Genomic DNA, 26,070 nt, shown 5'->3' with positions numbered 1-26,070 from the left:
TGACTAAGGCTTTTATCTGATAAAAAAATCGATGCATGCACGGAAGACTCGCCTCTGCGATACCATGGCATTCACTCCTTGAATCTATAGCTTTTTTTATCATCGTGTTGTTCATCGAAGTAAAGCTTCCAATAACTTCCAATCATACCTCTATATGATTTAGTCTCTCGCGGGACTAGTTTCGTGTGTATCGCATTGCCACAAACTATTCCACCATGATCCACTGCACCATGTCACCTCTTGGTGACATCTCTAATGCATTCTTATTATTATGAGATGAACTCGGATTGTGATCTTTCCATGTGTGGCCTCTGCCAACATATCACAGGGCCTCTTCCGCCTTCGATTGTGTTTGCTCCTTTGGTAATCGACCTTCGTCTATCCGCTCTCGGGTCACACTCAAACGAAGCACCGCTCTAGGATAGTCTGTCACTTAGTAGGTCTCAAAATCCATTGACTTCGCTGAAATAGTGCACCATTGTCTAGATCCTAGGCCTCTGCTCCCACCAGTACAATCCCTGTTGCACCCCGCTTCATGGCAACTTGAATGACACCACTATGGCATATTCTTCAAGAGTACCTACCTTTGCGTCCTCTTGTCCCGTGCCATGACTTTCTGAACCCAACTTTACCTCCGAAAGTTAAGTTATCTTGATTTCTCCATCAAATGCTTCTCCAAGATAAGGTGTATGTGCCTCAAAGCTCCCTTCATCTTTGGCACCATACAGGATAAGTCTACTCCATCAGAATAAGGGACCCATAGAACGACATGATCCTACTTTTGTCTCTGCAAGAGTTCATATTATTGATCTCTATCTAAGGAAAGTTTCGTGCCTCCACTCTATGTTTTATCTTCTATGCCGACTCCCTTCATGCGACTTAGGTCCCTCATTAGGTTACACCCAAGTTGCTCTGCTCTTTGATTTGCATTGAGTTAATGGTAGCCCTCGTGCTCACTATTCCATAGGTTAGCCCTCCATTGAGTCCGATTTCCATATCGACTCCAAGTGTACCTTCATTTTGTGTTGCCTCGAGTCACTCCCCCACTTGATCTCATAATGCATCCATCAATACATTACCTCATGCGAGATCATGCGATAACTCCTCGCCATTGGCTCGGTTTGTTGAGCTTTGTGAGGTTGTTGTCTCGAGGTACTCCTCCTCAACATGTGCGGTCTGTTGCACATGATTCTCCCTCTGAAGAACCGGGACTTATCCCTCCAAAGTATATGACTTGTTGGAGCAACTTTTTTCTTCACATCCTTCTCTCTGGAAGTTTTAGAGACTACCATCCCCTTGGACTACTTCGCCTTGCTGAATAAAGTATACATTATTCTGCCCCCGTAAATGCATTTGCTAGATTAGGACTCCTCGCCAATATAGCCCCTATTGTACCTCTTAAGGCCTAGCAACATGCCGAACTCATTGCACACTTCAGCCTCATACGGACGTATCATTCTCATATCGAAGAGAAAGTTTCAATGCTCCATGGTGTCGAGTTTCAGTCGCCTTGGGATGGCCACGAACATTCTACTGTTCGCATACAAGCCCTTGTATAAGTATCAAGTTCTTCGAATTAGCAATACCCCCCCTTACCTCCATGAGTTTTGCAAAACTCTTTCGGTCGTTGAGCAACACATTCCACTTTGCATGGTCTCATCTTTCACCAAGCGCCTCGCTTGCTTTGATCACTAACAAGTATGGTTGCTAACGTCGAGTTATAGCTCGAACTCAGCCATCCCAACCTTTGTGCGCTATGCATTCTTCCCAGCTTACTTGTCTTCATGGTGCCTTTTGTATGAAGGGTTGGTCATTCCTCTGAATGTCAATCTCAGATGCCCGCTCCTTTGAGTGGCTCCTTTTCCATACATCTCCATGCTCATTTTCCCCAAACGGTCGTGTATGTTGGCTACCTTCAATGCAGCCCCGCTAGGTCCCCCACGTTTGCATACCAAGTATTTTTATATGTGCTTGTCCCACTCTAATACTATATGTCACGTATTTAGCTAGTTTTGTCTAAGTTATGTGATACTTTTGCATGTCCATCCATAAATGTCAGCCTTCCTGAAACCTCCTATGGTCCCTTAGGACATACAAAAGAGAAAGCGGGTTAAAGAAAACCTCTCACTCAGGATCCACAAGCAATCATTTCATTAAACATTTTATAGCCAATATAAATTATAAACAGATTTCACAAGCTCTGAATGGTCATACAACAAAGGGTCCAAACTAGTCCACTATAGTATGAAATCCTTACAAGTGCTCACATAACATAACATTTATTTGCAAGTCTAGGACGGACACCAAAACCAAAGAAAATGAGGTTGCTAAAACTAGTCTACTATAGTCTGAAATCCTTTACATGCTGTGCAAAGCATGGACAAAATCAAAAGAAATAGACATACATGAGCATTACATCTAACATCTCATTTTTAGTTTTGTCTATGACAATAGGGTTGATATTTCATGATCATTATTGCTGGGGTTATTACCATTACCTCCATCATGAAGGTCATCACTATCGAAATTGCCACTACCATCGTCGATAATGTTGTCATCGTCGTTATTGCCACTAGATGAGCTATAGAGTTGTACTTAACAAATTAAGTTTTTGATAGATAAGATCTATTATTAGCGGTGAATGTAGAGCATGCTTCTTCGTTTCCTAACTACAAACTTATCATGCTAACACCGAGAGCAAGGATATGATACCGACTAACGTAGAAATAAAACAAATTTTAAAAAAATACTACTAGAAATAATTCTAGCAAACTACCATTATAAAGGGAAAAGAAAGAAATCAACTTTTTATATCGACAAGATTTTTATAATACTTGAAAGATATTATTTTAATGTGAAGAATAGAAGGGAGCCTTGAAAATTAGTTAATGTGATAATTAAAGAAAATACAAAAATAAAAGTGATAAATAGGTAATTTTAAGCTCTTTAAAACTAGATCTTGATTCCTTTTCATTGTCATGAGATCTTTACATCCATATATTATACTCTTCAATTATTTATATATTTTGAAAGATTTGAGGCTTGAAAGTAGGCTTTTTGGTCATGTTTATTTAGCTTTTTTTTTTAGAATTAACTTGATCAATTCTTTTATAAAAGTCTTCTGTCACGTTATTATCTAATTCATTGCACCTTTTTTTTTTTTTTAATGATTTTCACTTAGCAAATTACATAGTTCACATCCACCTAGTAAATCTCTAAACATTTTTCACTTCTGTTGATATGCGGAGGATAACAGAAATTGCAGGAGTAGTTCTGTCGTTGGATCCCAAACCTATCCAGGTCCTTTTTAGAAGGAAGTTTCCTTCTCTTTGAGTTGTAGCTAGATATGCTTTCTTGCTTTGTTTGATTTCTCTGTTGTAAATCAGGGTGACGGTAATTGCTGGTGCTGGTGTTGGTGCTCAGACAAACTGCAGGTAAGCTCTCTGGATTTTCCATTTAACTTCCACCTGCAGAAAGGTCGCATGTTTGACAATTTTTCCAGCACGAAATCTATGAGAAATGATGGTGGAATAGATGTGATTAAGAAGGAAATTGAGAAACTTGGTTTGAGGCATAAGGAGCACATTGCTGGATATGGTGAGGGAAACGAAAGAAAGATTTAACAGGTCGCCATGAATGACACTGCCGATATCCACAAAATTTTCATGGGTGTGGAAAGTTTTTATTTTATTAATTAATGTGATGTTCAATGTTGCAAAGCAGAGATAATCAAATCTGTTGCTTTGGTATATGATTTTTGTGGCCAGTAAGCACAATTATTATTCGAAGCAATGATATTTTCTTAAAGCTGATTCTTTAAGAAAATTTAGTTTGCTGTCTAATTGAATATTGTAAAAGAATAACCAAACGAGATCGAAGTGGTTATTTCATGTATTATTACATGGTATTCTGGAAGTCAAAATCAAAGTATTATTTTGATTAGCCTCTCAAAATAAGTCATGACATTTAACGATCATACATTGGGTCTCTTATTAACCGACAATTTTTATCAATTATATAAATAAACATTAATTGAACTTGCAGGGAATTGCAAACCGTGTCGTCCGGCAAAGGTATGAAAATTTCAAAAAGCTGCTATTGCACTTTTTTTGTCTTGTGAATATTTGATTAAAACTGAAAAAGGCAAATAGAATATTGTGATTCTTTCCTTTTTAGTCTTCTTAGTGCGCGCTTATTAACAAAGGACAGAAGAGGCCTGTTTCTAACACGGATCCTATTTTTTTTTGGCTTGTGACTTCAATGATAGCTGTAACATTATGTAGATGTTGCAAGCTGGGACTTCTGCTCTATGGAAGTAGTAGGAAGGAAATATACCACCGATCTAGTAAAAGCATATATTCTCGGCAAATATACAGACGGTAATAGGACAAGGACGGGAACAAGGCTGTATGCTTTACATTAGCACGAGATAAAGAATCAAAAAGACACATCATCGCATGAGAATGAAAAAGTCAAACCTACGGTAGTTACTCCTGAAGGAAGAAGGATGCAAGAATTGATCAACCCACGCCTTAAACCAAACCAGCTGGGACATCTGAAGTAGAAAATTTTTAGTCCTCTTCAGAAAGAATACTCACGTAACCATAAAAATGCAGTTGGTTTAACAAACAGGCATCCACCAATCAATCATTTCTAAAAATCAAGAAAATTCAGTGGCAGAAGCTCAGCCTCTTCATCTTTACACTTCAATGATGTGAAGCCACCCTCTTAGATGCATGAACAATTAAAAAGGATTGCCCTTTATAAGACACGATACCTGATTGATAAGCTCATCATGTCATATTTTGATTCTGGATACCACCTCCACAAAATCTCCATGAACCGTCTTCTTGTCTTCTAAGGATATAATGGACTTCGTATGTACTGCAGATTAAATGATAGAAATCAAATAATCTGTTCTTCAAAAGTCATACCAGTAATGCTTAGTGGACCTGTAATGATTATACTAGTATTAGGAAACCTGTAATAATTCGGCTTTCTTGGCTCAGAATCATCAACAAGTTCAGCAGCTTCCTCAAGCACAGCCTCGATTTCAGCCATCTCATCATCACCTCCATCTGAGACTATCTTAGCATGCAGAATAGAGGTTTGTAACAAAACAAACTTCCAAAAACAGGATCTTGCTTTTGCTGAATTTGCCAATTCTTGCCACTGACAATCACAAATGCATAACATAAATCAATTAACAAGAGAATATCTAAATCAACAAATGATCTGATTACCTTTAAAAGAATCGATTCAGAAAGAATATTAGGCAGCAACTGAATCTGATGACTAGGACCTAATGCCTCAGCCTTTATATCTTGCCACTGCTTCACCAGTGCTTCTGCTTCTTCAATAGCCATCTGTCGTCTATGTACCTGAGTACCAGCAGCAACAGCAGAGGAACGTGAAAGATCATCGGTGGGCCATGTATTCTGCAAACTTCCAACACCAATTGTACACTTGAGGTCTCCCCTGAAAATAGCCCAAAACTTCCGTAGCTGACCCATTAGATCCCTCTTTACGAAAGCAGATGCACTATCACAACTACCATGATGACTCGAAGCAGTGATTTGACTAGTACTGCAAGGGTGACTTGTCTTCAATTCATATGGCACGTTAGAATTACCAGATCGCATAGTGAGGAGCTTAAATGCACCAAATACGATCCATCCAACAAGAGCAGTATGGGCAATCTTTCCTGCCATATTTCCTTTGCTAAACCAGCTTTCCCAGAATCTCTTGGAATGAAAATCAATATTTCTCTTTAGCTGAGAAGATGGCAGACTAATATTACCAGTAGGATCACCTACAGACATTTGTCTCTGCAAGTTAACTGATAAAAGATGTTTGAAAGCTTTGTCCAGATGATTGGTCAAATTATCGTGTGCAGCTTGCGCAACAGAAGTTCCATGGTCGGGTAAAAGACCAAAATTTGATATACGATTGCCAGCAGAAGGAAGTGATTTTGTGGTTCCTATTTTCTGCTTGCCAACACTAAGAATTCGCATTGGACTCCCAAAGAAGTTGGCCTATGTCATATCTGTAAATGTTAGAAACTAGCCAGCATAAATGGCCTTGCATTATTATACATCAATACACTCCAAGACTCACCATAGAAGGAGAGAAATCGTGTGTATCCAGAAAGAGAGAAAGAGCAGCATCTTTCAGCCAAGTTTCCTGGTAAATTTCAGCATTTCGTCTGGCATAAGACAATTTCAACCTTAAGGCAAGTTCTCTGGTAAGGAATTACCATGTTCACATGCAAATTTTACAAAATTGAGGCTTAGTCTTAAGAAGGCAATAAAAGTATATCCAGTGTCCTTTATCTTCCACATTACTTTCAGATAAAATCAAAACACATGAGAAGTTACTACTCATCACGACCAACATGAAAAGTTCAAGGTGTCCCGATACGCTGGAGCTTTTAAACCCCAAAATCCTGTAGTTCTCCACCACCAATAAAAGCATATGCACAATGCAATTATCATGAAAATTAAATGATATAAGAAGATCATTCATCATTGAGCATGTGTACTTAATCAAACAGGTGGCAACTTCAATACTGACCTACCAACCCACTTAAACATGCCCAAGGCGAATGAAAAGGATAAAGATTCATAAAATAATCAGATTACATATACGTATGATAATCCAAAATGATTATCACAGATATGTATAATATACGAAACCAATGGTAACTGAACAGCATCCCACCCACAACTTTTGAACTTGAGTTCAATGACCATACTAGGTGGTGGTATGACCAAACAAGATGCTGTTTTAATTTAAAAAAAAAAAACAAAACAGGGATAAGTTATCAAGAACTTCTAACTGTTTCCTACATTCAAACTTTACCATTCAGCCACAATAATTTCCTTTGCTTAAATTCTTATGGCAAATATTTGCAGATACTGTATGCATATCAGGTGCCAGTATTTTTTTTCCAAAGGAAACCAAGGGGGCATGTTCGCCACCATTATCACAACATAATAAGATATGTTTTGCAACCACTGGATCATCCTAGCTAAAATTCATACTTAGATTCTTAGTGAGATAGACAACAAAGGATGTCAGAAGCACTGGTGACGTAGGGTTATGCATTTTGGATCACGTGTATGTAAGGCCTATTCTACTCAAGTTATAGGGCTAGTAGGCTATTCGATTGTGATAGGAGAGGCTGGCTTTATGAGAATTGGCTTGCTGCATAAGAAATTGTTTCATAGCAACTAAAAGCTTCGAAACTATTCTTAAGCTACCCAAGAAGAACTACCATGTTAAAATACTGGGTAAAGGGTGAAAACCTGGCCAACTATAGTTGATTACTAGAAAACAGAAGCTAATCCAGTCATTACTAATTTCAAGTCCTTCTAATTATTAAGTTAAAGAATCAATGCCCTTAAAAGATGCAAGTTCATGAACTCTCTTTTTTGTCTTTCTCCATAAAAAGAAACATACCTAGTAACCATCCAAATTAAGAATATTGTCAGAACTAATGATATGGAATCATCACTTTTAGCGAGAGGCATATTGAATGTCAGTCAGCAACTGACAAAAAACTTGAAAACTTAACAAATTTTGTTAATTATGAAAAAGAATAAGCACAACAGATGGTAACAAAGTATCATATACATACCAGTGCCTGGTTAACTAAGACCTTGTCCTTGTCCATTCCACTCAAACTGGATAGTGAATTCCGTGAGGTGGAACTTCTGATTGCTTCAAGCTGTTGAAGCTTTTCAACAGCCTCCATCCCACCACCCTGAATATATAGTCTGTTACATAAATGTATATATATAATATAAAAAATGTTTCACGTAACATGTTACCTGACCAAGAAGAAATGAGCAAAAAGCTTCCTCAAATTTCAATTCTGCTCCCTCTGATATAATCAAGCACTCACAAATGGTTTTTGCTCTAGAAATCTGCAAGACGATATACTTGGAGTTACATCATTGTCTGGGTTAAGAATAAATATAAATTGTCACCAGCAAGGTGATAGTACCATCTCATTTTGTCGTGTTGAAAATCCAAGAGCAATGTGAGCGATCATGGCCAAATAAAAGCAGTTAAAATCAAGCACAATCCTTTGATTCTGAGACTCAATGGATTTTTTATTCTTGCGTTTAATGGACAAGGAATCCCAAGAAAGAAGGTCAACAATTTCAGATGCCATTAGCTTGTTCATAGCCTGAATCAAGAAACAAGGCCAATCCTGAACTCTACAGGAAAACTCAACATCTAGACCCTGTCTAATCAGTTCTTGCAAAGCTGCCAATGCTCCACGTCTACATTCAGCATTATCAGGAACATGAGGCAGGCCCAGAAGCTCCAATGTGCAAGCAGGTGCAAGGTCCTCTAAGGATTCTTCTATCTAAAAGATTGCTTCGACATCAGACATTTCATACAGAACCATAGACTGATCCAGATGACAGAAAGATGCTTGCCTGCGAGAGTAATGGCATTTTCCCTAGAGAGATGTGGCTCCTTAATAGGTAACAGGCATATGCAAGAGCTTCAAAGCCTTCAGATATCTTGTTGTTCTCGAAACAAATCTTTGCAATTGAGCACTGCAAAAGAGATACCAAACAAATAAACAATATAGTATGAGTACAACAAACAATTAAATACTCGTATCAGCAGATATTTTCTTACTTCAGCTAGAGTCATGGAGAGAAGCAAATCATGACTATATGGCTTAGCATCAGCAAGTTGTAACGCTGCTTGGCCAATTTCTAGAACCATCTTATCTTCTCCAACCTGGACCAAAGCATTCATTCCAGTCACCAAAACAGTTACTTGCTCAAGAACAGGGAAGAAGAGGAAGAGGAGAAGGGTGCTGATTTTCTTAGGCATTATTTAACTTTAACTAATGAGCATTATCTTATGCAGGAGGCATCAAGTGACACCTTCAAAGATTGACATATTATAAGGTCGTTTTATACAAATAATATCAGCTCAAACTTCCCAACTACAATTCAAAGCTGAATATATCCCTACTACAATCTGTTGAATTTTTAATCTGCCTTACTGGAGTATGTGGTACTACCATAAAAAATGATACAAAAAACATCTGCAGTTTCGTAACTTTTGGCCCAAAAACCAGCTTAGGTTCCTTGCACAGCATGCTAAAAGTTCACTAGGGGAGTCTAATGATATCAAAAGAATGTATAAGAAACTCTACATGGCTCACTTATCTGTAATGGATAACTTTGATCACATGTTATCATCATAGTACTAGTTTCTCAGAATTATGACAAAGGCTGTTCTGTCAATAAAGTTCAAGATATAGTTTTCCTGCAACCAAGAATACAGCAGACATGTTGACTAAATGGAAAGGCTTTAGATAAAAAGCTTCCCTCTTTTAGAAGACATAGGGCACCAGGCAACCAAGACCAAGGGATTCGAAGAGAAGATTTTGGTGGTACTTTTTCTTTTATATTGCCAGCATATTCTGGCTCAAAAAGAAGTTTATCCCTTACATCAATCAACAGACCCTACACCATACAACATTGAAGCCTCATACTACAACATATCATGCAAATTTAGGCATCTATATGAAAATAGATAATAATCAAAAACACATTCCTGTACCTGCCGAGAAACAATGGTGCCTGCAGTATATCCATCTTCAATCACTGAACTTTTCAACTCCATCACAACTTTGGCAATCTCATCCTTTTCTGATTGCGCTGTAACACCTAGAAGCTGCAAGTTTGTTGAAGCAATTCAACAGGCATATATCCTTGAGAGTCAACCTTATCTTCCTTTAAATGGATGATAGTGGAAATAACTACAAAATTTCTTCAAACCAAAGTAAAAAAAACAAAGACAATAAAGAAAATACACTTTGTAGGATATGATTTCTCATGATAAGGGAAAAAATACCACTCATTTGTAGACAATTGAATACTGTGATTGTCCCTAAAGATTTCTTCATCAAGAAACGATGGTAAAATGTTGATAACTGAAGAAGTAGGAGTTTGTTTGATCAATAAATATCTGCTCGATGTGTTTTAGCCTATGATCATAGGAAAATGAAAATTCAATTACTTCTTTTCCATATGCCTGAAAACTGCTTTACAGAAGCTCCTGATCTCATGTTAAGAATGATACTAACTGCAACCTTGTCCAGCAATTATTGGTCTCATTTCATGAATTATTTACTACCACTTTTACATGAAAGATAAATATCTAAGTAAAATAACCTTCCCAAATCAACACAAAGAAAATTTTTTTTCCCTCAACTCCTCTCGTACACAATCATGTAGACACATGACAAGCTAGACTTGTTAAGGTAAATTCCATAACAGCACAAAAGCATCCAAGTGCTCCATCCTTTGAATAATTTATGACGCCCATGACAAGATAGACTTGTCTATTTTACTTTTCTGCTTCTCTTGAGAATGGAGATGTACACACACAATAATCTCTTCTGAAGCCAAACAAAGGTCTATGTAGCATTATGGCATACACAGAAAAGAACAAGAAGATATAATATGGAGCTACATTTTCTAATAGTGAATTACCAATTTGTTCGTTTACACAAATTTGAAACCTATAAAAGCACAGCAATCGACTTTCTCTGCCACAAAAATTAATGAATTGGATCAAAGAAACCAAACAAACATAAATATTTTTCCTAGCTACCCGCCTTACCTATTGAAAATTGCCCATAGTAGTAATTGGAACAAGATGTAAAGACATAACGCTGATAAAGGCGTGAAAAGATTCGAGTGACTTCCTGACCTGAAAACAAGTCACCGGAATCTCCACCCCGGATAGAATCTGCCAATTTTCTGCGGCCGGAGCCTCCAACACCCTCAGCTTCGCTTGCCCAGAGATCTCCCCCCGGCTGGAATGCGATTTGGCCACTAGGGCCAGATGCCCGAGGAGCTTTCTTTCCCCGTCGCGAGCAAAAGAGGAGGCAACATCACCTAGAGCAAAAACCCTCCGTCTCTCCACGAGGGCTCCATTCCCAAAGGTCCGCCACTTCACTGGCAGCCCGAGCACGGCACGAGACGATGCCATGGCCGAAACCTAACCCTAAACCGTCCTCTCCTTCCCCTCTTCAGAGACCTGAGATTAGGGTTTCCCGTGCTCCATTCTGATCGATGGGTGTCGACTCTAGAGAGAGAGAGAGAGAGAGAGAAGAATGGGCCACCGGTTGTCGAAAGAGCGAAACGAAGGCACATAACAATAAAAAAGAATTAATAAACAAATAAAAGCGGGAATTCTTCAAACCGAAGCCTTCGATTTCGTCGGTCAATCCGGAAAAGAGACCATCCCCCGACAAAAGTCACGACCAAAGGAACATCGCTACTGGCTCGTCGCTGGAATCGTGACTGCAGTCGATTTCGTCGGTCAGGTCGGAGGCGAGGACTTCCCCGACGAAAGTCACGACAAAGTAACGCCGTTGGCTCGTAGCACGAGTCGTCAATGAGGTCGGGAGTTGAATCAGGGAAACTGAACATCGATTTCGTCGGCCAGATCGTCGGAGAGAGCCTCCGCCGACAAAAGTCACGACCAGAGCAACGCTATGGGCACGGAAGGCAGTGCGAGCTGGTGAGGAAACACTACTACACACACGAAACAACTATCGAACCTACGAAATATGTAGCTGTTGACAGCGAAAAACGGCTGTTCGGCCCCAAAATAAAAACATCATTAGGTGACTTTGCATTTTTTGTTTACCACAGCAGCAGATGCAGTGTACAAAAAAATAACGCAAACAAAACGCATGTGCCAATGGGGAGGAGATTTTAGCCACCGACTTGAGGACAAATCTAATGTAACGATACATGCTGTCTACCAAAAAACAGTTTAACACGGCAGGGGGTTAACTACAAGGAGATAAGCCTGACTGATATCAAGAGTGGGTGAAGCTGGGGCATCACTGCCATTTCTTCAGCTTCAGACTCCTACATGGACTCTTGTGATTGGAGGCAGGTCCTGAGAAAACGTGTACAATGAATTTAGCATAACTCTGGCACTTGTTCTTCCCCATTTGCCAGAGTATATTGGTTGATTTAACAACAAGAACATAATGACCATTACATTCAAAACAAAACCATGTGTGGAACAACAAAATGAACAAGAAAGCTTCCGAGACGATAAATACGCAGGTGTACAAAAGGACCTTAACTTGGTTTATACTTCAAGTCATTCAACTCCTTTATCACTTGTTGGAGCGCAAGCAGAGCCATTTTCTTTACCTGGAGATTCCAAGACAGTTAAATTAGTTAAACTTGGAAAAGGAAAAAAGGAAAGAAAGATCCTAGCAATTGCAAGGAATAGAATAATAAAATATTTCACAAAGTTGCACATGCGAGCACACCTCTAGTTTGTCTTCTTTAGCTCTGTGCTCATCCGGAAGAGTGCGAAATTCTTCTGTCAATCGAATGCACTCACGAATATTCTCCGGAGAGACGAAATCCAGTGCAACCTTTATGCATGACTATTCAGGAGAGAACAGTATGATTATTAGTTTGCTGGTTACATAACTAATAACACTATTATATGCTGCTCAGAGTTAAGTCATCTTAAAAATGACCTAATTATCACAAAAAGAATGATAAATAAACTTAGTCTACCTTTAGGTTTCTGACTTGATGGGGACATCCAGCAGGGATAAAGACAGCCTCACCAAGTTTTTGCTCGAATGTCCAAGGTTCAATTCCTACATAAACACAAACATGAGGATCAATACAAGTGTTCAATGATATTCCAACATAAGTAGCCAATTTTATATTATAGAAAAGCTAAAAGTTTCTAAAATTTTAATACCGTATAATTACTTACCATATTCAGCCTTAAGCTTCCTTTTATGCTCCATCGTCAAGTAGAAAGACTGGTCATGAATAGGATGGATGACCTGATATGGGAAAAAGCATTTAATTTTCATTTCAAACAAAGAAATATATATGAAATAACCATTATGTAAACCAGAAGGAATTCAAAGAATATATACCTGTTCTACTGGAGAACAGTGGACATGCCTGAACTCTCTAGAATGCTTTCTGATGTATTCTTCCAGCTTCGCAACATCTTTTCTACGAAAAATGTCCCATAGAGCACCACCATCAGGATGTTTCTGCTCCGCCTCCATGCCAGCCGCAGCAGGTTGTTTGTCACACTTCTCATCTACACCTCTTGTTGTCTCTGCTCGACCTTCCAAATGCTCTGGATGTTCCTGCTTATCAGAATACACTGTTTCTGCAGCCTCACTCTGCATTTCTCCTAAGTTGCTGTCATTAACTACATTGCCCAACGTGTTTCCAGGTCCTCCATTCCTCTGAACAATACCAGCAGCACTTTTGTCCATAGTTGTTCCCTCATCATGTGCCTCAGTATTTTCAATTTTGGTGCAACAGTAACCGGAGTTACATCCAACACTGGCCACTGCACAAGAAAATTCTCCATTATCTTCAAGTTTTAACAACACAGAGAGCATGGTATGCAGTACCGAATGGTACCGTCCGATACGGACGGTATGTACCGGTCCGATGGTATACCGGTACACGAACCGTTCGGTACCGTTACAGTGCTACAGTATTAAACTGTAACAGTGCTACAGTATTATACTGTAACAGTGCTATAGTTCTACAGTGTTATAATGCTCGGTACACTAGTACCGTACCATACCGAGCCAACCTCGAAACACCGGTACAGTACAGTATTGCATACGAGAGTTTGAACATCAGTTTTGTGAATAAAATCAATCATGCGAGACTCATTACCGATATCTTGATCGGATGCTTCCTTCTTGTTATCATTTCCAGATTGACCAGAGTGCTTAATGGAGGGTCCAGAGACAGACAATCTGCTATGAACAACAGAATGTGACTCAATATGGACCTGCTCAGATGTATCTTTGCTAATGGGTATAGCTGAAGGATGAGTTTTATCAACTGCTTTCTCATCCATCCTCACATTGTCAAACCCATTCTGGTCAACATTAATTTGATCCATCTGTTTATTTTTAGTGACCTCTTCATGATTCAGATCACAGAGTTGAGAAGATTCAGTTTTTTCATCTTCAGAACCAGTAACACAGGTCTCTGGAACTTTCTCAACATGCATTGCGTCCCTGACTTGAACATTTGATGTGTTCACATCGATATCAGTTGTAGAGATGCATTCTGATTTTTTATCATCGAGTACATCAGCAGACATCTTGTCCACATGACTGGAAGACTGCATTGGCATAATTTTTTCATCATCCAAGGCCACATTTGAAATGTTGTCAGTCCGCTCCATAATATTTTTCTCCGCAGAAGATACTACTTTTCCTTTGTCTTCCTGTTCAGCATAAAGCTGCTCCTGTATATCTTGCTTCAAATGTTTCTTTTTCAGCTTCTCTATCTTAGAAAGCTGATGGCTGGAAAGGGTCATTTCTGCTGTATGTGTCAAAACATTTACCTGAAAGGCAGGTAGGATTAATATGCATCAGTAGAATTTCCTGAGTAAGCTGGATCCAATAACTACTCAAAGCAACTCTTGAAGATGTCAGCAAATAGTGCAAACATCTAATTTTACTTTACAAAGCAGCATTTATACAAGACATGAGTTTCTGGAACATCTTACAGCGTCAGACATGTCGCAGTGAAGCTTAGTTATGGAATCCCCTCTGCCCAACTCTTCAGCAAGTCCATAAGCAATATAAGTTTTTGGCCCCAGATCTGGCTTGAGCACATCCTTTGGCAGCTTCACAACAAGATTAAGAGGACCATACCTAGGATCTGTGTATTCAGGAAATGGCAAAGCAGTGATGAATTCAGCACCATGACGTGGCAAGCGTTCCTCAAAGGAATTGGCTGGAGGCCAATCCTTAAGCTTGAGCATCTCAGGCCATCCATTATTGTGTTTCCTTCCTTCAGTATATCCTGTGAAGAACTGGTGAATGTTTATCTCCACCTGCAAAGTATACAATGGTTATCACAAAGTGTCCACTTGGTTTGTGTACAAGACTCAAACAGCCAATTCGGCAGTATGCATCTTAACAGCTTCAGAGATTAATCACATGAAAAAATAGTGAAGACAATTTACACTATAATATAATGACAGAATAAGCCACATCCTGAGAATACAACAGCAAATGTATAAACAGTTACTAATATGGATCCTTCATAGATCATAACTGTAAACCCAAAGGAAAGTTCTTCACAGCACAGACTGCAACATGCATATGTCACAACCTGGCGTCATGGAAAAACTGACCCAAGACCTTAATGAGCCCAACAACACAAGGCCCAAAATGCTCAAGCCCAGTTTAGACGTTGAACCCTTAAATCACCATAACTCTCTCCTACTTCTGATGTAGGACTAATTGGACCAGTGATTTAAAAAGCGCTAGGCGCCAAAAGGTGCCAAGGTCCGCAAACGCCCGAGGCGATAGGCGCTCGCCCGAGTGAAGCGAGGCGCTAAAATATAAAAATATATAATATAATTAATAATTTCAAATAAATAAAAATTAACAACATTAAAATCAAAATAATATATTATTAATCTATTAACAGAAAATTAATCATTTCAAAATTCAAATAAACTTAATATTAAGAGTATACTGAGCCTGATGGAGAAACGAGGAAGCAGCGGCGAGCGGCGGCAGCAGCGGCGACGAGCGGCGGCAGCAGCGGCGGCGAGCGACGGCAGCGGTAGCGGGAAAGGGAAAGGGAGCGGAAGGCACGAGCAGCGGGAGGCCTCGAGGGAGGCGCAAGCAGCGAGAAGGCTCGCAGGAGGCGAGAGGGCTCGCGGGAGGCGTGAGCAGCGGGAGGGCTCGAGGGAGGCGCGAGCAGCGGGAAGGCTCGCGGGAGGGCTCGCAGGAGACGCGAGCTGCGAGAGGGCTCGCGGGAGGCGCGAGCAGCAAGAGGGCTCACGGGAGGGCTCGCAGGAGGCGCGAGCAGCGAGAGGGCTCGCGGGAGGCGCGAGCAGTAGGAAGGCTCGCGGGAGGCGCGAGCAGCGACAGCGGGAGCAGTGGCAGCGAGCGACGAGATCGCGATCGGGATCGGGATCGAGAGCAGCAGCGGCAGCAGGTTAGTGTTGGGTTAGGGTTGGGGTTATATCGGTTTAGTTGGTTCGATTGAACCAACTAACAACCGAACCAAGACCGAACCAGACCTAAAATTCTGGTTTGGTCGCCTTGGTTTACCCAGGCGCTCGCCCGAAGCGCCCAGCGTCTGGGCTCGGGCGAGCGCCCAGGCGGCGCCTGTTTGAAGCGCGCCGCCTGGGACATTAGCGAGGCGCTCGGGCCTCGCCTTGCCTCGCCCGAGCGCCCGAGCGCCTTTTGCAATCACTGAATTGGACTATCACATGTGAATATACTTTTTCAAACTTGTTATCTCAACAGTTGGAAGTTCATGTATTAAGGTAGTAGAACTATGAATCAAATTGGCTACTAAAATTTCAATAAGCTATTCATGTTACTGAAGTTAAAAATCAACCAGGAGATTTATGTTCTCAAAACTCATGTACCAGAATGCAAGTGCTTTTGTCAAGTCAACAACATTGAAATGCAGCAAGTTTGTGTACTATGCCATATATGAGACGTGAAAGTCACATCAGGATGTTCCACTTAGGTCAAGATCAACCATTTTGGCTTAAATTTAATTTTATCAGGTTTTCCTCAGTCACTGGAAACAGTCTCTCTAATTGCAATGCATGAGTTACATGCACTAAGTTGCATTTAGATTTGACTCAGACATAGATGTAGATTAGCTTAGATCTAATGTTACATGATAAAGTTGGGCCATGAACTGCCAAAATAAAACTAAGTTGATTGGAATAATACCATCAGCACAAGCTCAACCACATCCAAATAGCCCAAAAATGAAGGTTGCATCAAAAACTGAACTCACACTTCTAAGACTCAAATTGCTGCGAAACAAGCATGCCCTTTACTTGCATGAAAGGGTTTGTTACTTAACACCAGTAAAAGAGAGTAAACAATTGCCAAGATATTTAATTTCATTATGATACAGTGAATTCCACAGGACAGATAGAGATATGCCATAACCATAACAACAGGCATGGGACTCAAAACTAACCTCACACCAATCCAAGCAGTCGATTGCCTTCACTGTAAGCCTCTCGGAAGCCTTCTCAGCCAATTTCTTCTCTCGCAATGCCCGCCACATAACCATGGGCTCCCAACTCAGCCCAGATGTGAGCTCAAGAACATCCCGAACAATCACTGGCTCACCCTTTAGCCAATGCTTCTGGAAGTGATCCAGTTCACCCTGTTGAATGTCACTAGCAGTCGGACAATACAAGCAGTTATCATCTGAGTTATCACGACATGCTGCTTTTCGCAACATCCTACTGCTATTATCAGTCTGACCAGTTGCGCTGAAACAGGGACATCGATCAGAATTACCAATGCATTCTAAAAATTGACTCTCTTTGACAATTGCCTCAGCTTTCTCTTCCAGAGCAGAAAGCAAACTCTCTTTAAACATGCATCTCAACTCCAAAAGGGAAGAACCACAGCCGCCGATCTCTTTAGGTGGGCAAGGAATGCTGCCATCCTCATTAGCCCTCCATTCATTCAGCTGAGTAACATGAGAGCTAGCTTGCCTGGTTGAAGAACCCTCGGATACATTACTTTGACGATGTTGGTTGCCCCCATGAATGTAATCATTACCTCTATCCTGATAGGGCAAAATTATTTTCCCAAGGCCACCAGGAATGCAACCTTCACGAAGTTCCCGACAACAGCCAAGGCATAAGTCATATAAACAGCTTGGACAGCTTCTGTGAAAATCAACAATGGATGTTCTGCAAACATTGCTGCTTGAAACCAGTTAAGATGGTTACACCTTCCAATGGCCTAGTTTGACAAATAAAGGAAGCATGATATTAACTAAGGCGAATGTTTTTACCAGAATATGCGTTCATCTTTTTCACATGTCGCTCTTTGTATCTTTATTTTACTTGATGCAGCACCTATTCAGAATCTAGAATCATTAGGAAAAGAATTATTAGAGAAGTAACTAGAATCCATTATGTCAATTTTACCTTGAATCTTAGCTTCGATTCCTTTCTCAGCATTTCGTTCTTGGATTAACTCTTTCAACCAAGGAAGCAATAAACGTAGAGTATAACAACAAAACTTAATTTTGTCAGTCTTCTCGATCAGTTTTCCTGGAGGCTGCAGTTTTTTATAACAGAAGACTTTAGATAAGATCCAAATATTAAACCAAATTACATGATGAAACATCGAGAGTAGAATAATGATAGCCAGAAGCAAACCTTAGCAAGACCTAGCATTCGCAAGCATGCTTTGCAATTGCAATTATTGCGACAGAATGGGCACCTTGCTGCAAAATCAGCTTCTGACAAATGAGGATACCTACACACCAGCAACCAAGATGCACAAACAAATTGAGCAGAGTCACAACTGGAAGCTTGTTCTCACCCTATTAATCACATGGAGGATGCCAATTCAGTACCATGAATTAAAAATTCACAAACTTAAAAGAGGATAAGGAAATGTCAGAATATGAATGCAACAGACAAGTGACCATCGCAATAGTTCGATCATTACAGTACTGTCTGCAAGTTCATGAATATAGCTGATTAATAAAGAAAACAGAGAAAATAAGCGCACCAGCGAGTTATGCATGGTATACAAAATCGTTTCTTTTTGCATGACGTGCAGCAAACAACTCTTCCCTTGTCATTCCTCTGGCACTGATGACACATAAGAGCATCATCACCCGTTAATTTCTTCTTCTTAGGTACCTGAAAAATGAGATACAAACAGATTAAGGAATCACCAGCCAACAGGAAAGATAGATCAATAGAGGAAGGGAAAAGGCAACGGGAAAACCTCTGGATAATTCTCATTCTGTGCAGTCTTCTCAGAGCTGGACTTTTCGCTAGCGGCAGAAGAGCCAGCTCCTTGACCATCTTTATCCGTGATTGAAGCCTCTTTCTCAGTTTTTCTGTTCTTTCGTTTTTGCATATCCAAGTGCATTCTTTTCCGTTTGTTTCCAGCCTTCACGTTCTCTTGTTTCCAATCGTCGTCATCCTCCTGCAACCCAGGTCCGAACATCGAGCAAAACGAACAAAATTTTAACCAACACCAGAGGAAGAAACGAAGCACCAGAAACAATGCGAGAGAGAAGATCGATTATATGAGAAGAACACATTTGCCTCACCTTCACCAATGCATCCTCCTCCTCATCGCTGTCCGACTCGTCTACCACTATCAGACGTCTCCGCTCCCTCACCGGGATACTCTTCGGGCCATCCCGCTCCGCAGCCCTAGCGGCCGACCCCGCTGGCCTAAAGGCCCGGCTTTCGTTCTTCTTTCTGAGTTTTTCCCTCTCCGCCTCTTCCTCTTCCCCAGGCGGCCCCTCCTCCGGCCGAGCCCTAACCCTAGTCTTCCTGGACCGGGAGGACGAGGAGCCCCACCTGCCCTTCTCGGCGCTCTGCAGGCCGCGATGATCGGAGCAGAATTCAGCGCCCTCCATCCGCAAGTTCTTGCACCGCCACAAGCACCGCCGGTCGTCGGGCGGCTCCTCCCCACTCATAGCGGGAGACGGAGGGGAAAGGGTTCCCCGAAAGCCGCAGCTGTCCCCCCAAAGGAGGAGAATAGGAGGAAGTGGGGGCGAGGAAGCATTCAGGGCGCCGGTGGCGGTGGAAGACGAATTGGAGGCGACGGAAATTAGTAGACGAGGCGACGAGAGAGAGAGAGGGGCGATACGGAATGGCGATACGGAAATTAGTGAGGCCCCCAACTGTTGCTTGTACGGAATGGCGATACGGTGAACGCGATTTACAGGGGAAGAAATGCGGCTTATAAGGGAACCGCGACGAGTTCCAACCCCCAACCCCACGCCCCACTCCCCACCCCCCCCCCCCCCCCGGGGCGCGGGACACGGGAAAGCCTCGGATGGATGTAACAAAGACTTCGAGTAGGCGATTCCCTCAATGGCACTTAAAGTTGCAAGTCTTACCAAAGTTGGATGAATCCTTACGTAGTTATCGATTGTGATAAGGATGATAATTACGATAAGACATGCGTGAACATCAGCTGACGCCTCACGTCTCTGGCGGGCTGACAACGCCTGACCCACACGGGCCGCAACGCCGAGAACAAACCTCCTGTAACTATTCACTGACTTAACCATCGGAGGGGTCGGGTCGAGCATCTCGACCCGACCTGTGTGCAGGGACGAAGACGATACGACCCTCTCCGAATGCATTGGCTAGGAGCTCTTTCCAGAAGGAAACGACGGCCCACCTCCACGATCGAATCGACCGGAGTCGGCAATCTTCGCAATCTCAAGGAACCCTCCTGAGAGACCCCCCGTCATCCGGACCCAAACCGAGCAGCGTCGGCTCCGAAGCCATGGTTTAAAGTTGTTTACACTAATAAAAAAAAAAAGGAGACACCATCTGCAAAATTTCAAAAACTTACGAAAAATGTGAAGAATCACTTCTTCTTCTTTTTTGTATCACCAGATCTATCTTTTCAATTATATTTAATATAATTTTCTTCTTTTTCAAAGACAATAAATAAACACAAGGAATTCAGTCTTCATAATTACATTATACTGAATTCGTGTGTCGAAGACATGCAGAGACGGCTTCAGACTTCGATCGAATGAGTCAACTGCAAAACTCCAACTTGGGATTCTGACATGGCTCGTCTTAAACACTTGAAACATCTCTGGTAACTGAGGAAGCCCATAAACCAAAACTCAAATCCATCCACTGTAACAATCTGAATGAATTTTTGGTTAGGCTTGTCATAGCTCTCACTTGGACTGACACTTTTAACCCTATTTACTGGGATCAAAACCTGCAGAATTTATACACAAAACTATTAAGTGATGCTATTTTCCATCTTGATCTACTCAACAAGAAAAAGAGAGATTCTATCTACCTTGTAAGGGACTCTGGTTACGTTTCCTTTTGGAGAGATGAGTCTGAGAGATCTGTCACTGTGGAATGCAAGCTTTTTATTGGAAACAAAGAGCAGCCCCGCAATGGGACCAGCTGTGGTTGACAAATAGCACTGGAAAGCCTTCAGCAGCTTCTCTCCTTTTTCGACACAGAATTTTTTCCTGAAGACACACTCAACACCTCCGGCTTTAAGAATCTTCGTGCCTAGGCTGAACTTTCCCTTCAAAGTTTCCGAGAAGTTTGTGCCTAAGTTCACTGTCATTTGCAGTGAAACAAAGATTGTCAATCACTGGTCTTACATATATAAATGGCATTGGAATGAGGTGAGATGGAAAATTACCATGATCCCGAATGCTTTTTGCGTAGCCGTCTGCTTTTTTGCTGAACTTGCTCATCCAATCAATCACCAAATCCAGTTTTTCTGCAAACAAAAATGATTCTTTTAGTTGTAAGATATCAACAAAGATGAAACCAAAAAGACCAGTGCCCGAGTGTCAGAGAGATAATACATACTTTGTTTGTACCGGGAGCACCTAGAGGAGGTAGAATGAAGACACAATCTTCTGGATTCAGAAACAGTTTGAAGGGACTTGAATGGAATTCCTGCCACTTGATTGCTGTTTGGGATCTTCATGTTGAAATAAAGCTCACGTTTTTTACCGACACTGCTATCTGAGATGCTTGGCTTCTATCAGACTAGCAAGTCTGCTTTTATAAGGTGACAATGTGACTTTGTATTGATCATCTTGAGTTGTGATGCACAGTCATCCTAATGTCATCGGTTATAAAGGCATACTAATAAAGCAAGAAGAGAAAAAGAGGAGAGTCCTCATCACCTCATTTAGCACAAAAGGATAGTCATGATCCTAGTAAAAAGGATAAGAACCAAAAGTTCTTCTGAACTTATCTTTGCGGTGGGTTTCCACTATTTCCAGGTACTGGCATCTCCACTACTTGTGGTATTATTGAACCAATCAAATTCTAAAAAAATGTTTATGGATTGCAGGAATTTCCAACTATTGAGAAGCACCAAGTAATTTACAGCAACCTAGGAAATTAGCTGTACTGGATTTTTCTTCTTGTGACATGAACCAGAGAAAACTGCTTGCAACAGTAAAAGGAAAAGAACTCTGGATTGTGAGCTAATCACATTTATCATTCAAGGACATTCCATGTGCTTAGATTGAACAGAATACCACCAGTTTCTTTTTTATTGTTATCACTTAAACTATCATATTAAGGTTGCCCATCATGCCTGACACATCATCGAGTCAGCAGCTTGTTCTGCTGTCTTTTTGGTGGTGGCTTTGTTGAATCTTTCAGCTAGAGGGGGCGATATTAACTTTCTTTGTCTATCTGGAAAGTGAATATCCTGAATGAGATCAGAGAATGATCAGTCAGCCTTCCCATGGAAGGAAAGTGCTTCCATTTTCTTCCACTAATACTTGCACCACTTAGTGAAAGTTAGATGCACTATAAGATCTATCAAAAGTTTCTTAGGACTCTATCATAATAGGATCTTACATGTAAAACAAATTTTTGTCACATTTCCATTATTCTGATTTAGAATGCTAATGTAATCGGTTTCCAAAGTTCAGAAAAGAAAAAAGAGAAGAAAAGTTGTCTTTCAGAGATGCAATTGGATCAGATAGAATCAATCCAATTTTAAAAACACATTCATTGTAAATCAGCTCATGCAGTTAAAAGAAAATCATGCACCAATACTAAAGGTAGTAAAATGATTTATTAGGATGTCACCAATTTACTTCAGATAACTTGCCAAGAGAGTAAGTAGTGTTCAATTCTAAAAGACAATGATCTTACATCACTCATGCCTATCCTTTAAATAAATCAAAGCTGAATATACACATAACTATTTCAGTCAAAAAGAAAAAAATGCACAAAGTAACTTTATATGGTATTCAAGACATTAAGCACATGGGAATATGAATTAGACACAAACTACAAAAAGCAACCTAATCTAGACACAAAAGATCTGCAGATTCACTAATATGTCAGCATGAACTGCTTGAACAGGTTGAATGAGACCATGGAATTTGACTAAGGAACACAGAAAAAGCTGCTCTTTTCTATTTTGACTGCCATAACTACTGCATATTGTATTCCTGTATCAATAGTTTCCTCTATTATAGCTTTTTTTGACATGATTCATAAGTAAACAAGCAATTGTACAACTACCAAACACGATTACGGAAATTTGTGCTTGAAGCTCTAAGCTTATTTGACAGTGTTAAGAAGTAGATGCAAGTAGCAGATGTGCCATTCTTTTCTACATTGAGGTTTTATGTTCTTAGCTAATAGATGATCAGGGAGGCATTTGATGGGTAGCTGGGGGGATGCTCACAGGGGCGCAGAAACTACGGCACCAGAAAATGGGGTTTGGAATGGATAGACCATAGGGGATGCAGCAGGAACAGGAAGATTTACTGGTGTGCGTACTGCAGGAATAAGAGGGCGGCAGATGATTGAAAAGAATTTTTGCAGACTACCCTACAGCTTCCAGAGAGGCATCAATTTGACTGGTGATGTATCTCCATTCATCACAGTGGTGATATCATGGATTCTTGTTCGTCTCCTGTCTTTATTAATTGAGTTTAATCAAATAAAACATTTATGTGCATGGCTTGCAACTTCTGTAGGTGTTCTTGAGATAACAAAGTTCCGGGAAATGCTCCTCTGATCACCTTTTCCATACTTTTCAAGTCCAAGAAGAAATAATATGTTGAAAATAAGGCAAGATTGTTAGTTTATATAAGTAGTTGCAGTTATAACCTAGATGATAAGAAAAACTTTGCCTGAACTTTTACAAAAATATTTATTGCTTAATAGGCAATGCTGGAAGCGAATAGAGATGCAACAAAGAAGCTGGATCAAAATATTTTGTGACATTGCTATAAGATTTTCGTGGTAAAAAAATGTGAGAACCACTTCTCAGGGAATTAAATAATAAAATAATTGTGAGATCAAATTTAGGAGTAAGGTTATATCAGTCTAGAAGTCACGTCAAATGTGTCAAATGGTAATCCAGATTGTATGTAAGGGAACCATACATAATTTACTGAATGTTAAACTATAAATGACAGTTTTCTGGACATCATGTTTAGTTAACAATACTAACAATTTCTATACAGATCAACTTTATTCAAATATAAGCTACCTCACCATATAAACCAGATTACATCCACATTAATATCTCTATCTAAGAAGAAAGGAAGATTGATTTTTCCAAATTTTAATTTCTTTAAAAGAAAATTCAATCATAAAACTGTTAAAGGATCATACTGTTCATTTACATTTTTGCTGTCAACGTTAAGCCTTTGAGGAAAAAAGAAGATGACACTGAAAACCAGAGGCTGATGGCCTTCGTATATACAGTTATACACTATATCAGGTAGAGTAAAATTGACTGAAAGATTGTATTGCTGAACATCTGCTTTCTGTTGGAACAGCGACTTAAAATTTAACTGTCATCTATATTTATTCTTTTATTCTTCATCTATTACTCGTTTCAATTAGACAACATCATACAATCAAGATAGAGAATGACGACCCAAAGAACTTGAAGAAACACAAAAGGCCAAGATGACTGGGGAAGCATCCAAAAACCCATTGCTTACTTTACAGACTGGTTATTACTGTACAACTACTTGTTCGAGTTTCCACTCCGAGAAAAATTAAAAGTTCAAGAAACATTTCTGAATAGAATCTACAAAATTATACCAAGGATAAAGAACTAAAAATATTCAATAAAAAGCTTAATGTTTGAAGAAACAAAAAACTATGGTAAGACAACCATATATACTGTCTGGCTCTCGCTGCTACAAGAAGGATGCCAAAAAATAAAACAGTGAACTTGATTGATTCAAAGTGAAGAAAATCATTAGCATTGAACGAGTGTTAAGGTAACTTGCAGCATATATGGGAAGCCAATGCCATGAAACCACAAACTAATATGTCTACCAAAGACTGTTATTTACCGTCAGAAATTAATGATGCAAAACATCTAGAGTCTAAGCCCAGAACATGCATAGAGAATTTTCTTAAAAAGGAAAAAATAGAAAGAAAAAACGGAACATTTGTGGAGAAAAGAGACAACCATGTCATATACAAGCATTTAATCTTGACTACTATGTTCATGTCATCAAGAAAAAGATCGTATGATTTTACCTGTGCTCATCTTTAGTCCATGTTATTCCTTTCCTGCATTCTTGAGCAGACGTTGATGCTTTCCCACCAACGGCCAGAATCATCATCATGAGAGTGCCCTCCCGTCTATACAATGCCATCTTCGTTGGCCGGGTCACCACCTTCCGAGGAAGATGAGTGGGCATGGCAAAGGGACTCGTTCAGACTCGATGCCATTGACATCCTCTACAAGAAGCAAGAGCGATTTTCTCCCACCGTGTGCTGCAATCCTCAGGGTAAGCTGCTAGAACACTCTCAGATGCCTTTTCCTGCACCCTAGTCCACGACGAATTGCATCTTGCTTCCTCCATCGCCACCTCGGCAATTTAGCAAACAGATCATACGCTTGCAAGAGGATTCCCAGAATCACCCAAGAAAAGCTTGCAAATGCAAGACAGGAGGAACCTAATTATTCTAAATTCGCTGAATCCCTCGATGTAGCTGTCGGATGCTAAATCTTGAACAACACAAGTCGAATGGCATCAGGATTGAGATACAGAAATCACGCCCAAAAAAGCTGTATGCAAGCATTTAAGGCATTGCAGAAGGGCGCACACAGAAGAATCACCACTCGACAAGCACAAGGGCATCCGAAATTACCAAGAAGATCCAACACCTGAGGACACAGACAATTGGATTGCAATTAGGGTTTCAGGATTGGGAATATTAACATGATTCAATAATTCAGGAAAAAAAATCATAATAAGTTCTTACAATTAATTGGCTCTGTACACTCTCACTTAAAACAATTGATATTTTTCTTTCATCTTCGTTTAAGAAAATCCTAAAAAAACTCTCTTTCTATAAAACAAAATATTCTTTTCCGACCAAAAATTAAAAATATAAGATATTTATTATTATAAAAAAAATTGAAAGCCTAAATTTATCGTTGTATGAATCTAAAAAAAAAAAAACTTATTGAACAATATTTACTCTGAATATCAAATA

The 26,070-nt window shown here is 40.1% G+C and overlaps 3 protein-coding genes across 4 annotated transcripts; all 3 read right to left on the bottom strand.

Moving 5' to 3' along the window:
- Window positions 1-4,322: 4,322 nt before the first annotated feature.
- LOC103978240 (plastid division protein CDP1, chloroplastic) lies at window positions 4,323-11,609 on the bottom strand. 2 transcript variants are annotated; one of them, XM_065140991.1, is made up of 12 exons: window positions 10,753-11,609; window positions 9,598-9,711; window positions 8,659-8,763; window positions 8,451-8,573; window positions 8,009-8,377; window positions 7,833-7,928; window positions 7,640-7,765; window positions 6,118-6,183; window positions 5,244-6,035; window positions 4,982-5,172; window positions 4,778-4,884; window positions 4,323-4,555 (listed from the first exon to the last, which is right to left on the bottom strand). In XM_065140991.1, exons 1-11 carry the CDS (start codon window positions 11,032-11,034, stop codon window positions 4,794-4,796), a joined length of 2,355 nt encoding a protein of 784 aa, XP_064997063.1. In that variant the 5' UTR covers window positions 11,035-11,609; the 3' UTR covers window positions 4,323-4,555; window positions 4,778-4,793. The 2 variants fall into 2 exon arrangements, with proteins under 2 accessions (XP_064997063.1, XP_064997061.1); XM_065140989.1 differs by lacking the exon at window positions 4,323-4,555 and having other exon boundaries at window positions 4,562-4,884; window positions 10,753-11,130; window positions 11,248-11,609.
- Window positions 11,610-11,744: 135 nt separating this feature from the next.
- On the bottom strand, window positions 11,745-19,827 carry LOC103978241 (lysine-specific demethylase JMJ26). The gene is made up of 15 exons (XM_009393964.3): window positions 19,164-19,827; window positions 18,833-19,036; window positions 18,611-18,744; window positions 18,253-18,352; window positions 18,019-18,151; window positions 17,883-17,946; window positions 17,049-17,790; window positions 14,590-14,919; window positions 13,743-14,424; window positions 12,974-13,404; window positions 12,805-12,877; window positions 12,597-12,682; window positions 12,341-12,460; window positions 12,149-12,218; window positions 11,745-11,955 (listed from the first exon to the last, which is right to left on the bottom strand). Exons 1-15 carry the CDS (start codon window positions 19,536-19,538, stop codon window positions 11,897-11,899), a joined length of 3,603 nt encoding a protein of 1,200 aa, XP_009392239.2. The 5' UTR covers window positions 19,539-19,827; the 3' UTR covers window positions 11,745-11,896.
- Window positions 19,828-20,426: 599 nt separating this feature from the next.
- On the bottom strand, window positions 20,427-25,800 carry LOC135633379 (GEM-like protein 4). Its single transcript, XM_065142758.1, has 5 exons — window positions 25,105-25,800; window positions 21,430-22,288; window positions 21,257-21,337; window positions 20,897-21,171; window positions 20,427-20,812 (listed from the first exon to the last, which is right to left on the bottom strand). The coding sequence occupies exons 2-5, from the start codon at window positions 21,548-21,550 to the stop codon at window positions 20,600-20,602; spliced, it is 690 nt and encodes a 229-aa protein (XP_064998830.1). The 5' UTR covers window positions 21,551-22,288; window positions 25,105-25,800; the 3' UTR covers window positions 20,427-20,599.
- Window positions 25,801-26,070: the final 270 nt, after the last annotated feature.

Source organism: Musa acuminata, chromosome BXJ3-3 (assembly GCF_036884655.1).
Source record: "Musa acuminata AAA Group cultivar baxijiao chromosome BXJ3-3, Cavendish_Baxijiao_AAA, whole genome shotgun sequence".
Taxonomy (NCBI): domain Eukaryota; kingdom Viridiplantae; phylum Streptophyta; class Magnoliopsida; order Zingiberales; family Musaceae; genus Musa; species Musa acuminata.
Note: the sequence above shows the minus strand (reverse complement) of the source record. Positions and strands in the feature narration are given on the sequence as shown.

Excerpts from the sequence above, each read along its gene's own strand:
- LOC103978240 (XM_065140991.1), bottom strand. The coding sequence starts at position 11,034 with ATGGCATCGTCTCGTGCCGTGCTCGGGCTGCCAGTGAAGTGGCGGACC. Across the intron at positions 8,574-8,658 it reads TCTCCATGACTCTAGCTGAA|TGCTCAATTGCAAAGATTTG; the intron begins GTAAGAAAATAT and ends TCTCTTTTGCAG. Across the intron at positions 7,929-8,008 it reads CAACACGACAAAATGAGATG|ATTTCTAGAGCAAAAACCAT; the intron begins GTACTATCACCT and ends ATCGTCTTGCAG.
- LOC103978241 (XM_009393964.3), bottom strand. The coding sequence starts at position 19,538 with ATGAGTGGGGAGGAGCCGCCCGACGACCGGCGGTGCTTGTGGCGGTGC. Across the intron at positions 13,405-13,742 it reads AGCATCCGATCAAGATATCG|TGGCCAGTGTTGGATGTAAC; the intron begins GTAATGAGTCTC and ends TTTCTTGTGCAG. Across the intron at positions 12,219-12,340 it reads CTAAAGAAGACAAACTAGAG|GTAAAGAAAATGGCTCTGCT; the intron begins GTGTGCTCGCAT and ends TGGAATCTCCAG.
- LOC135633379 (XM_065142758.1), bottom strand. The coding sequence starts at position 21,550 with ATGAAGATCCCAAACAGCAATCAAGTGGCAGGAATTCCATTCAAGTCC. Across the intron at positions 21,338-21,429 it reads GTGCTCCCGGTACAAACAAA|AAAAACTGGATTTGGTGATT; the intron begins GTATGTATTATC and ends TTTTGTTTGCAG. Across the intron at positions 21,172-21,256 it reads AAAAAGCATTCGGGATCATG|TGAACTTAGGCACAAACTTC; the intron begins GTAATTTTCCAT and ends TGCAAATGACAG.